This window comes from Morone saxatilis, unplaced genomic scaffold (assembly GCF_004916995.1).
Source record: "Morone saxatilis isolate NCDOM2014 unplaced genomic scaffold, NCSU_SB_2.0 Contig22, whole genome shotgun sequence".
In the NCBI taxonomy this organism is placed as follows: Eukaryota; Metazoa; Chordata; class Actinopteri; family Moronidae; genus Morone; species Morone saxatilis.
This window is the reverse complement of record NW_023339785.1, coordinates 13,840,541-13,853,958: the sequence shown is the minus strand read 5'-3', so window position 1 is coordinate 13,853,958 and position 13,418 is coordinate 13,840,541. Positions and strand designations below refer to the sequence as shown.

Below are 13,418 nucleotides of genomic sequence, written 5' to 3'. Positions count from 1 at the left end.
CACACTCTCACTCTCTCACTCACACACACTCACACTCACACACACACACACTCTCACTCTCTCACTCTCTAATTGGCTGTAATAACCTTATGGACAGGCAGATATCCAGGTGCGTAAACTCTGTTTCCCACAGAGTCTCATTCTCTACCCTGCACACACTCGCACACCACAATCACTTCCACATGTGTGTGTGTGTACTACTAGGACAGTGCCTGTGTGTGTTTGTGTGATTGACCGTGTGTTTGTCGCTGTATGTGAGTGAGTGTGTCCTTTCCAGTTGTAAGCAGGCCTGCAGGATAAATAAACAGGCTGATTGTCAGCGGCAGTGTGGAGGGGAGGAGGACAGAGCAGGCGGATGGATTACGTTCACCTCCAGTGATCCCACAGGGCCTCAGCGGCGGGCGCAATTATTATTGCGTTGTGATTAATTAGCCCTCCATCCCCTCCCCCTTTTTTTTGGAGGGTGTTTTTCTTAGCTTTGACCCATGCAGTGCCAGCGTGCCTTGCTAACTTGAAGCCTTCTTCTTTTTCACCCCCCTCCACCTCTTTTTTCATCACTTCCTCTCCTGTCAACTTGGTTCTCTGCTTTATGTTGTGTCTCCCTGCCTCTCTGTTACCCCTCTTACATCCATCAGGACTTTGAGAAGATCTCTGACTTTTTCAAGTCTAATTACAAGCTGGAGCTGACAGAAAAGGACATGTGTGTGAAAGGATGGAACTGGGGAACAGCAAAGTTCTCAGGTAAAAACACAACAACCAGAATGTCCTCACCGGTACACTATAGCCAGATTAGTTTTAGCACACGATCATCGTACTAATGTATACTAGTGTAATTATATTGTCTATAAAGTTAAAAAGAATAGTTAAAAATGCAGCCAGCAGTCCAAACTCAAAAATATTCAGTTTACTACCTTGTCTCACATTTGAAAACCATCAAATGTCATTTTGGCTTCACAAATGCTAAATGATTAATCGGTTTGTTAAAATAGTAGCCAATTATCTATCAAACAACGATTAATCGACGATTCTACATTTATTTTTTAACAACCAAATGATCTGTAAAGATCAGACCCACCAAAAGTTTTCTCAGGCGCTGAGATCATTACATAGCTTTTATTTAGAATTTGAAAGCCTTTATTCCTTGGCTGACCCTAATTTTGCTCCTTAACAACTAAATGGTTCTATAATAATAGCATGTTAGTGATTTATTTTTTATTTTTTAAAGATTTCTCACTCCCTCTCCCACCATAGGGCCGCTGTTATCGTTTGACGTAAATGACAATTCGGCATTCGAGATCCCGCTGTCCAATGTGTCCCAGTGCGCCACGGGGAAGAACGAAGTCACTCTGGAGTTTCACCAGAATGACGACACAGAGGTCTCCCTCATGGAGGTCCGATTCTACGTCCCGCCCAGCCAGTCTGATGAACGACAAGACCCGGTCGAGGTGAGGAAGGATGGGCTACTTTACTTTTTACTTTTGATTGTTTATTTTGATCTTTGTTGATAATGGTGCTAAATGTGTGTGATCTCCTGCAGGCGTTTGCCCAGAGTGTGCTGTCTAAGGCTGATGTGATCCAGGCCACAGGAGACGCCGTCTGTATATTCAAAGAGCTGCAGTGTCTTACACCCAGAGGAAGGTAGAGGATCAACACACACAAAATAAAGCCGCTCACAAATGTCCTCATTCTTTTTACACAATTCACCTTACTTAAGAATTTAGCTGAACTTCTCTCTTATTTATTCTTCCTCACTCAGATATGACATCCGCATCTACCCGACTTTCCTTCACCTCCATGGTAAGACCTTTGACTACAAGATTCCTTACACCACCGTCCTCCGTCTATTCCTGCTGCCACACAAGGACCAGAGGCAGATGTTCTTTGTTGTAAGTGGACTTTTGTGCCTTTTTCTGTCATAATTTTATTTATAGTTTTGGACCCAAAATAACCTTTTTTTTCCCCCTACTCATACTCTTCTTTCTCATTTTTATGTTGTCTCACTAGATCAGCCTGGATCCTCCCATCAAGCAGGGTCAGACGCGTTATCACTTCCTCATCCTGCTCTTCTCCAAGGAAGAGGACATTAACCTCACCCTCAACATGAGCGAGTGAGTATGTGACAGTAAAGGACATATTGATCTTATGGGCTGCGTGTAGCCAAGTGCAATATTAGCCTGTTGTATTGGTAATGCAAGACGGTCCCCTCTTACCGTAATCTAACTTAATGGTAACACAAGCCCAGTGTGTGTTTAGTTTACAGTTTTTGCTGTTGTAAAGCGTTTATCCACTAGAGGGAGGCAAATGTCTGGAGGAGTCATTGAATGTGTTTACGGTGGCACCAGTAACTTCTTCTGTTCTTTGCATTGACTCTTACAAATACCAGAAACGTGTGCAAGTGTTTAATGTAATGACATTAAACCTGTACTTTCCTTTATGTGCTTTCAGGGAAGACGTGGAGCGCCGCTTTGAGGGTAAACTCAGTAAAAACATGTCAGGGTCTCTGTATGAGATGGTCAGTAGGGTGATGAAGGCCCTGGTCAACCGCAAGATCACTGTGCCTGGAAACTTCCAGGGGTAAGCACCTAATAGACACACTCAAAACACATTTAGTCATATAGTTAATTAGATCCAGTTAAACGTGCCTCGTTCTTCCGCAGTCACTCTGGGGCTCAGTGCATCACCTGCTCCTACAAGGCGTCGTCAGGCCTCCTCTACCCTCTGGAGAGGGGATTCATCTATGTCCACAAGCCCCCCGTACACCTGCGCTTCGAGGAGATCTCCTGCGTCAACTTCGCCCGAGGCACCACCACAACCAGATCCTTTGACTTTGAGATCGAGACCAAGCAGGGAAATCAGTACACCTTCAGCAGCATTGAGAGGTCAGGACACAGAAACTCCGTCACGTTTGCATGCACACCAGCATCCCAACACTCATTCTGGTTTTGATCTGTTCACATGGATCATAGAGGAACCAGATTCAGAATGGAAAGGTCTCCTCAGATGAAATTCCTGCCTAGTTCATGTTCATGATCTCTTCAGGGTTTTTTGGTGACACAGATTTTTCTCTCCGTCCCTTTAGAGAAGAGTACGGCAAACTGTTTGACTTCGTTAACGCCAAGAAGCTCAACATCAAGAACAGAGGATTCAAAGAGGTAAATCATTTGTCATTTAAACTTCCAGTTTGTAAGCAAAGATATTACATGAGTTTTGTCAGACTTCAATCCCAGATATTGATGTTTGTTGCCCTTCTCCTGTGTGTCTGTCCTTGTACCCCTGTAGAAGAAGGTGGGTATGGTCAAGGGCGTCACGTGTGGATAAAAGCTTGATTTTTATCGGTGTGGAGTGATTTCTGCTTGCATGGCGTGCTGCTGTATGGGTGTATTACTGAAGATTGTGTCCTATAATCTTGATTTTGGTTGGACATGACCAGTACGATTTGGTGTTGATAAATTCTGAGTGATTTATGACTAATCATGGGACAATGGAGGGTGAAGGAGTGTGGGACTGATGACTGAGTGTGTGCGTTTGTTTGCATCGTGCTGACTAATGTGTGGCCTGGGGGCTTTTGGTGTGCTTTAACACTCGACACAGCTGCCATCATGACCACTGCCTGACATAGGCAGTGCTGATTGCATTACCCTTAATGCTGTCTCTTGAAATATACAAGTTCCTGGTCACCCTGACAACACATTCGAAGCACCAACTCTGTTTTGCTGTTTACGAGGCCATCTGTTGCCCATGGAGACAGGGTCAGCAGAGTGGGTCAATGACAATGAATGGGCCTGCTCTCCATTTCCTGTTGTTTTAATAAGAGCCTCCGTGACTTGTTGTCTGTCTGTCCCTGGCAGACGCAGATATTGATGCATGAAGATGGGAAAAACCACATGGGAGGAGAAGAAAATAGATTGGTTTTACAGATAACAGTCTCAACAAAGACCTTTAGTATTTTGTAGTAGCAGTGTATGTGTAATGTTGCACTAAACTGTGTGAAAACGATCAGCTCTGTGAAATTGGGATTACATTTTATTGACCAAATGATTAATCAATTATGAAAGCAATGCTTAATTGCAGCCATTAAATTATTTTATTGTATTAAAATGAGCTTTGCCTGACTGTTAGTAGGTCATGGAAGACTCTCCTATGGCTTTGCTGTGTTGTGGGAAGTGTTGGTTTGGTTGCTGACCTGCAGTTTAATTTCAGGGCATGAAGGGTAAAATTGACGAGTACAGTGACTCAGACGATGACCAGCACGATGCCTACCTGGAGAGGATGAAGGCTGAGGGCAAGATCAGAGAGGAGGGCAACGACACGGACGAATCAGATGGCGAAAGTGGTGAGTAAAGGTCCCAGTGTGACAGAAGCAGTCAAAGCATGTTGAGTTCAGAAGATCAGTGGGTTTGATTTTCTGTCCTGTTTCGCTCTTTAGATGAGTCGTTCAACCCCGGAGAAGAAGATGATGACATTGCAGAAGAGTGAGTGACCCTTGCTTAAGATTGCTATTTGTTTGAGACTTTCCTTTTTCTTGGAAGTTTTTTTTTTTTTTTTTCATGTCACCCAGACTTCTTTCACCCAGCTGGCTAAACTTTTCCCGTTCTGTTTCTCCTTCTGTCACTCAGATACGACAGCAATGCCTCGGCGAGCGACAGCAGCGAAGATGGGGATGATAGCGAAGATGACAGTGCAAAGAAGAAGAAGGCCAAAAAAGCCAAAGTGGTGAAGGAGAAAAAAGAACGGAAACCACGCAAAGAGGTGCGAGAGCAGTTGGGACCGGGAAAAAAGGGAAAGACAAATATATATAAACTTGTATAATTGCACACATTTACCTGTCAATTTTCTTCTTATCTTCAATCGGAGTAGAAGAAGCAGAAAGATACTGGCGGTCCCAAGAGGCCGATGAGTGCCTACATGCTGTGGCTCAACTCAAGCCGTGAGCGAATCAAGTCGGAGAACCCAGGTATCTCCATCACAGAGATATCCAAGAAGGCTGGAGAGATGTGGAGACAACTGGGCAAAGACGAGAAGGAGGTAAGGCAGGAGAACGAGGAGGAGGAGGAGGAGGAGGAGAGAGAATTAGCTTTAGTTTTACTCCTGTTCTCTTACAACACTAGATATTTAACCTTACAGGAATTAGTTTTTTAGCGTTTTACCATTGTGTTCATTGTGTATCTTTGACCATAGAATGCTATAAAAGCAAAATATGAAGCCGTAGGTTGTAATCAGTTAAATTTAGAGGGATGTGGATTTACTAGGAAGTTGGGGTTTTTTTTTTTTTTTACATTTAAAATTCAAACATTACTCAGTTTCTACAGCTTTTTTCTCTGCACTCAGTGTTACTCTTGGTGTCATCAAGATTGTGTCTGACTAACCTAAGAAGTACTTTTTAAAATAGTTTAATGTCATTTTAAATTGCAAAATTAAGTAAATTAATTTAAGTTGTGTTTGAAATGTAAAATTTATATCAACGTTTGCTCCTAAAACAATTTTCTCTGCATTCATCGGAGTGACTCTTAGATTTTAAATCAATGCAATACCGATCATTATTCTTATCATTATTTGTAGGGTACCGGCGTATATGTGAATATGTCTAAATACATTTAGTTATAGAAAGCAATGAAACAATGATCATATCAAACAGCTTTAAAGTGCAATAAAAGAACAGTGTGTCAACAAACCCAGACAATGTGTGCAGTCTTTGTCCTGTGCCGTTTTATTTATTCTCTTCTTTTACACATTCATGCTTCTGTTTCATTCAGGAGTGGGAAATAAAGGCAGGAGAGGCGAAGAGACAATATGACAAAGCAAAGAAAGAGTACGCAGAGAGCGGCGGCGGCGGAGGAGGATCAGCCTCCAGTTCCAAGAAGTAAGACTCGCAACACACACACACATTTTTTTCCTCTCTTGATACAGTACGAGTCTTATAAGTGACTTTCTTCCCACCCTTCACCCATTAGAGAGAGTAAAAAATCTGCAGGTAAGAAGGAGGAGAAGAAGAGGAAGTCTGCAGGTGCAGATAAGGAAAAGGAGCGGGGAGGAGGCAACGACAGCTTCAAGAGTCGAGAGTTCATCGAGACAAGCGAGAGTTCATCAGACTCTGACCACAAGAGCTCCAAGTCCAAGAGGAAGAAGGTAAAGGCAGTAATGGTTAATGTGATTATCAAAGAGGCTGCAGCTAAATGCATTAAGATATTCATCCTCGTCTGTGCGACACCACTCTGCAGTGAATCAGTTTACTGAATATGAATATAGATTTTTGTAGTGATACAAGCGTTATTGTGCAGCATTGTTTTCCACCACTCCTAAGTTTGCATTACAGGTCGATGCAGAGATTATTTTAACTGAGTTAAATTGTGAGTGTTTTAAATTCACACGGTTCGGCTCTGTGATCAGCGCCTCTTCAAATCCTTCAAATCGAGAGCGTTTCAGAAAGTGGTCCAAGGAAGGAAAAGCGGTGAACCAGAGACAGGGTCATGGGCCGAGGCTCAATGTACAGGGGGGAGCGAAGGCTGGTCCGTGTGGTCCGATCCAACAGATAAGCTACTGTAGCTCAAACTGCTGAAAAGGTTAATGCTGGTTCTGATAGAAAGGTGTCAGGACGCACAGTGCATCACAGTTTGTTGAGTATGGGGCTGCAGCTATAACTTGATGACCGCCAGGGTGCCCAGGTGGTCATCGTGTTATGGTTGATCAGTCTATATGTTGCACTGTGCTGCCCTGTACTGTAGCTCGAAAGGTGGAGAGATAATGTATGAGAGTGTGAGACAGAGCAAGTCCTGCGTATCTATAAAATGAATTCGACTGAGATGCAGCTATAATCAGATACTGCATTTTGTTTTAATTGATATTGATATTGCTGTTTTGGGAGATAAAACATCCAATAATATATGCATTTCTGATGATATTATATTTTTCTTACTACAATACAAACATACTTATCGCCTTCATTTATTTTTTTTAGCCGGAATCCGACGAGGAAGAGGCCGTGTCCACACCTGCCAGTTCAGAGGAAGAGTCTGACTAAACACACACACACACCCACACCGTACACACAAACCAAGGACCAAGCATTTATACTCTCTATGTTGAGATCACACAGATGGACTGACCGACAAATCAACGGACTTGAGTTGTATTTTTCTTCTTCTACATGTTTGTTTCAGGAGTACAAACACATCTTGTGACTGATTCTAAAAGCTCAAGTAATATTTGATATTCGAGCGGCTTTTCCTACTTGATGGCTCAGTGAAATGGCGGTGTGCCTCATTTCCCAGAATTCTTGAAGGGGTTTTTTGTTTTTTTTCCCATTTTTACCCATGGGGATGGTTGTTGTAGTTTTATAGCAATGAGGAGGTATTAGTTGATTAATGTGGAAGAGGCAGAGAGGAGATGCAAAGCCATTTTGTTCCTCCTGTGTGAAGCATTTAAAAACTGCATATAAGTGTTTGTTTTTTTGTGTTTTGCAATGTCATGTTTGTTTTGAGGCTTAATTAAATAAATGACTCATTTTTAATAATTCCTTTCTTTGCTGTTTGTCTTTGGTATCATACTACTTGGTGTTAATAGAAAGCAGCTTTAAGTTTTTATGTTAGCTGTTAATGAAGCAAACCCTGGGTGCACCTATATACTGTTGGCATTTCCATATTTTTTAACTTCTCAGGATTGTGTGTTTGTGCATCAACAGACAGAAGTAAATAGACATTAACAAGTAGAATTATTAAATTAAATGATTTGTTTTTTTAAGTTTAAATTCAGATAATGAACTTTGAACCTTAATATTTTATCTAACATGTAAAATAAGTTGTCTACTAAAACACTAAATGGACCTTTGGTGAGATTGTTTTGTGAATTATTTTCAAGGTCAATTTTGAACCACAGTCCTGTGAGTCAGTTATTTTTCAAATCATACCATATAAAAACAAGCAAGACTAAAATCCCGTTCTCCATATTCTTCCAAACTCTGTCCATGGACGGAGATTCTTTACATTACCTATCTCGCTGTAGTCTTAGGGAATTCCCAAATGAGTCCTATCCACACTGCTCGTCAGACCCATTTAACCAGGCAAGGTGGTTTGGGAGTGTGTGTTATCAGGGTTGGTAGATGTGGACACTGGTGAATGTTTGAGAGACAGTGGTTTCAAACAGGGAGACTGAGGCCTGAGTACCCAGTGGTTTGTAAAAGGGCTGCTATATTAGGGTTGAAGAGGGTGGTTTTTAAGAGCCAAACACTACCGGATGTGTGATTCACTTCCATTTGGACAGTGTTGGTTTTGATGATAAGGTACTCTTCCTGCTGCAGTACGGTTGGCTGGATGAACTGAGAATGACCCATTGTATTTACTGTCAGTTACATGTGACATTTTGTAAATACATTTTTTTTTTCCATGGAGCCTTTTGAATGTATTTGAGCTCAAAGATCTCCCTGTGTCCTCAGTTTCCCTAATTCCCACTGCACCTTCTTTTCTAAGTTTTATTTTGAAGCATTCTTGGGAAAACAAGCGTATATAGCTAGCTGAGGCTGATGGGAATAGTTGTGGTCAAAAACCAAAAAGTACTGGACAAATTGTTGACCGGAGAGTGGTCGGTGAAAAGTCGGGATCGACAGTGATTACTTGAATATCTAAACCAAATTAAACGGTAATCCACCCAGAAGTTGTTGAGAAAAATCTATTTCAGTTTTGACCAAAGCAGCCGACCAACCATCACTGTGTAAAGTGTAACTGTACCAGAGCTGACTGATGGACACTGTGCAGGCTCTCTTTCTTGTGGTTTGAGTATGTGTGAGATTGTGTTCACGTGATCTCGGGATGTTTATGTTCTGGCATGTCCTAAATGTAGTGGTCAAAAATGGATCGAGTGTGAATGTGAAGCCTTCCTTTTCACAATCGATACCCATCTGACAATCCTCCACTCCCTCCTCATGTTCATCTACGATCTGACAAATAGTGTCTCGTATTCGTAAATGTATATGTTTCACGGTACCATTAACCATTGCAGGAATGCATACATACAGTGTGTCTGATAAACGTTACAGTCACTTGCAACCTGAAAGCTTGTGTGCTTGTTCGCATGTCCAAAGTGTGCATGTGTGTATTTTGTCTTTGTATTAGGTTACCATTAATTGACCACAAACATAATGGACCCACTTAAGAAATGACATGGTCTCTAGGCACATACATCCACACAAACACACGCACACTCTCTGTCATTGCTACATTACATTATCTCCCTGATGTGAGAGGCAATAATGTTGTCGGTGCTCGTGAGTGTATTGAGAAGTGGTCGTATCGTATGTCGCAATTATTGCACACTTGCCAATAATGCCATAGTTTGTAATTTATTACTGTGCATTTAAACTCAAGCCTCTTATAAGGCCCTGTAAGTATACAATCCGATTTCTTTTTTCTGTCCTGTTGATGTACGTAAATGAATAAAATTATGTTTATTGGAGACAAATTGAACATTTGAGTGTTAGTTATGTTGTGACATTTTCAGAGGTTTTCACAGCTCGTTTCTAAAAACCATAAATGGATCTCAGATGTCCTGATTGGCTTCCAATATGTCTCGTCTTTAGTGTTACAAATAGGAAACCCGACTGGTTGTTGGTGTAGTCAATAGTCTTCAGATACATTTATTCAATTCTCTGTCAACAAAACTTGGAACTTTTTGCAAGAGCTACAAGAAACATAAAAACACAATCAGCCAGCAATGGTCAGGTTCATGAAAAAAGGCAATTCTTGATATAACTTAGTATAAAATCCACTAAACCAACTCATTTTGGGTGGTGACAGTGGATGACAAAGACAGCTAATATGGCCTCTAGCTGCACGGCTAACTAGCTAATGGTAGCTACAGAATGAATTTGACATATTGCACCAAAATGTATTAATAATATTTAGCATCTTGAATTGTAATTTAATGTTACTTATTGGTTAGCACATAGAGAGATACATCTACAATAAGCTAATATTGGCCAACAGTGTATTATATCATGTGCAGGCCTTCTGGTATATGATCATAGCTGGTCGTACAGCTGACTAGAAGGACGGACTTTTCCATTTCGCTTTGTAAAGGAATATGTTAAAAGCTAATTCAGATTTTGTAAAAGACAGCGTGATCTTAGATTGAATCCTCACAAAGGACCCAGCTGATATAGCAGGGAACTAATATACTTCTTTTGTCTTTAGGACACCTGTGTAACATCTGACAAGATGAAAACTTACCTTTTGACTAACCCTCTCCCATTTATAGTAAAGCCTGTTAAAGAGCCAAATAAACCAGTAAATAAACTAACCAAATAAACAGGTAATACAATGCACAAACCTAGCCATTATCTTTATTTTGTATCTTGCTATTATTGAACAGCTGTAGACATTGTGTCCTTGAAGTGAGTGAAATGATCAGGTTTGGTAAGATTCAGTCACTAACACTGAAATATGAATGAAGTGATGGTAGTGTAAGTGTCAAAAACCCACTGAGAAGATTCACTAATGTGTCCGGAGCAAATGAAAATTGTTTGTACATGTTTGTGAATGTTTTCAAAGATACACAGCTGGAATAAGAGACTGTGAGAGAAAAGAGGTATGGGAGATGGGGATTTGTGGTGAAAACAGAAAGAGAAAGAGGGAGGAAGTAAAGGAAGGGGAGGTCCAGTTTGTGTCATAAACCAATGAAATAGGATAGAGGAGAGAGACACAGAGGTTTGACCATCAAATGTGCAGTGAGACAGATGAACACGGGCCACACAGAAGAGTGAAAGACCCGACCAGTGTGAAGATTAAGACCACATTAGAATCTGGAGTGATTGACATTCAAACTGTTTTACACCTCCCTGAAGGCACCTGTTGAGGCTGGACAAGAGTTGCACTTTCCTCTCAGACTCAGGAGGACTGACCCGTCCCCGCTCTCTGACAAGCAGCCATGAGCTCCTGGTTGAGTGGCTGCATCACCGACTTCTTCACCTATGAGACCACCAAGTCTGTGGTGGTCAAGAGCTGGTCTGTGGGCATCATCAACCGGATCGTACAGCTGTTCATCATCACATATTTTGTTGGGTCAGTATGTTTGACTTTGAATTTGAATTTTGCATGTTTTGTGGATGATTGTGATGAATTATTATCTGTCCATCCCAGGTTTGATTATCTGAGGTTTCTCTTGTTAATGGATCAGTTCACCCACATTACAAAAAGATGGAAAATATATTTTTCACCGATTTCATGCATTTAGTTTTTGGTTTTATTTGTCCACGTTGTGAGAAATCCTCCTCTGGGATTTCTGTAGCCACGCCAGTGCAATGGAGGATATGGAGAGAATTTGTGGGGCGTAAAGCTTTGAAAAATTACATTTGAAAAACTCAATAGCAGCTTGCACTTTCACCTATAGTCTGGATATACCACACTACTTTCAGGAGAAATAGTTCCTGTGAGAAGATCACTAGTGTTCATTGTCCCCTCTTAATTTTAGACTAAAGAAAGGCGAAGTAAAACTGAAAACTGCACCTGCTCAACACCCCCTTTTCTAAATTGTTAAAGAACATCTGTGAGTAGCAATACCACGCTGTAAAAGTACTGCAAAATAAAGTTCTGCTTTCAAAATTGTACTTGAAATAAAAAAGTATTATTAGCTAAATTTAATCAAAGAAACAAAAGTAAATGTACTTACTGTCAATGAATTTGAACTCTATATACATTTGGGTAGTTTAATCTTTAGGAGGAACTATAGCTGTTAAATAAATGTAGTGTAAACATAGAGTAAAACCTATGATATTCTCCTATATGTAGGGGTGTAGAAGTATAATGTGGCATGAAAATAAATAAAGTACAAAATCACATACCTAAAACTTGTACAGAATCTGAGTAAATATATTTTGTTCCTGAAATGTTGCACATAATGATGTGGATTATTATTTTTAGACAGGAAACACTAGGAGAGAGAGCAGGAGAGTGATATGCAACAAAGATTCCCAGCTGATAACTGGGAATGCTGCTATCAAATGATGTACATCTGAGACCACAGGGATCCCCCAAAATTCACATTTTAAAATTAGAAAATAATAATAATAATGATGATCTGCCAGCTGGACCAGACATTTTTGCACTTGTTTCTTAAGGAACACGTTGTTTAACACCACTTAACAAAGTTGTGAAAAAAATAAAATAAAGATTTTTGCAACCTTCTGGATTAAATAAAAATATTCCATTCGCAGATAAAAAAAGATGCTCTCCATGCTAAATGTGTATGGCCATCACTTATATTTGTCTATATCAATGTTATATCCAAATACTTAATATTTTACTTGTGTTCTTCTTAAAGAGGAAGGACATATCATTTCCAGATTCCTGGATAGGAAATAGTCACTGCTTTGGAAACTAAAAAAAACGCATTAATTGTTGTTAAACAATGTTCTGCTACCTACTGGCACAATACTGAACTAAAATAACAAATCAGGAAACATATTTTGCAGATACCAAAAACATACATTGGATCTGAAATGATTTCTCCTCTTTTTGATAAAAAATAATTTTAAGGTTGACTTCTGACGACTTGAAATGTGCGTGAGAAGTTTCAGGCTCCGAGATAATCTGGTCCAGAATGAACACACATTAATATTCTCCACAACTCTGTTAAATGACCTGTGTCGTGTCTTTCGTCCTCCAGCTGGGTCTTCATTCACGAGAAAGCTTATCAAGTGACCGAAACCGGCATCGAGTCCTCTGTGATGACCAAAGTAAAAGGTTTCGGCTACCATGCCAACCACGTGATGGATGTGGCCGACTACGTCTACCCCCCACAAGTGTGTGACCCTCATAACACACATAAGCATGGCTCTGCTTTAAAAAGTCACAATGATCTTCTTGTGTGTGAAATGGTTAAACTTTTAGCCTCTTTAAGGTGGTTAATAAGGTTACGGTTAATATGTTTATGACACGATGAGTAACGTGAGGCGCAAGTTCACTGTATATTACCACGTAAACACACATTTATACCTAAATGTTCTGCTGCGTTTCAGGGTGCAGGTGTGTTCTGCATCATAACCAAACTCGTCATCACCGAAAATCAGTTCGAAGGAAAATGTGCAGAGGTGAGGACACATTGAAACCACTGGTTACCGATCAGTTTCTGTGGATTTTAAGGCTTTACTAAATTACATTTCAAGCACTTCATGACCGGCCTCCTGCTGAGTTTTTGGTCCCCACTGAACCAGAATGCAACCTCTGTGTTCTCCTGACACTTTCCTTATCCCATAGAGGGTTTCAGGTGGTCATAGCCACCTGAAACCCTCAAATTATACTACATCTTTTAAATCATTCCTAATTTATTCCCGGTTAATATCTTATGTTATACATGTTTATTTCTTTATAGTAAGGTGAGAAAGCTGTTATATATATATATATATATATATATATATATATAAAACAGTATAT

The 13,418-nt window shown here is 40.4% G+C and overlaps 2 protein-coding genes across 3 annotated transcripts in view; both read left to right on the top strand.

Annotated features, from left to right (window-relative positions):
* ssrp1a (structure specific recognition protein 1a) overlaps positions 1-7,510 on the top strand; it is a gene marked incomplete at its 5' end in the record, with an annotated part of 24,103 nt that extends 16,593 nt beyond the window's left edge. Inside the window, 16 exon segments of one of the 2 annotated variants that reach the window (XM_035669360.1) lie at positions 636-741; positions 1,252-1,445; positions 1,538-1,638; positions 1,757-1,886; positions 2,005-2,108; positions 2,446-2,574; positions 2,658-2,879; positions 3,080-3,152; positions 3,280-3,285; positions 4,201-4,333; positions 4,427-4,472; positions 4,617-4,749; positions 4,858-5,025; positions 5,754-5,860; positions 5,952-6,126; positions 6,956-7,510. In XM_035669360.1, coding sequence (XP_035525253.1) covers positions 636-741; positions 1,252-1,445; positions 1,538-1,638; positions 1,757-1,886; positions 2,005-2,108; positions 2,446-2,574; positions 2,658-2,879; positions 3,080-3,152; positions 3,280-3,285; positions 4,201-4,333; positions 4,427-4,472; positions 4,617-4,749; positions 4,858-5,025; positions 5,754-5,860; positions 5,952-6,126; positions 6,956-7,018 — 1,890 coding nt within the window. 2 annotated transcript variants of the gene reach the window in all.
* A 3,184-nt stretch (positions 7,511-10,694) lies between these two features.
* Positions 10,695-13,418, top strand: part of p2rx3a (purinergic receptor P2X, ligand-gated ion channel, 3a) — a 6,787-nt gene continuing 4,063 nt past the window's right edge. Inside the window, exons 1-3 of the mRNA XM_035669319.1 lie at positions 10,695-11,048; positions 12,652-12,787; positions 13,004-13,075. Coding sequence (XP_035525212.1) covers positions 10,915-11,048; positions 12,652-12,787; positions 13,004-13,075 — 342 coding nt within the window. The 5' untranslated portion in view covers positions 10,695-10,914. The remainder of the gene's footprint in view (positions 11,049-12,651; positions 12,788-13,003; positions 13,076-13,418) is intronic.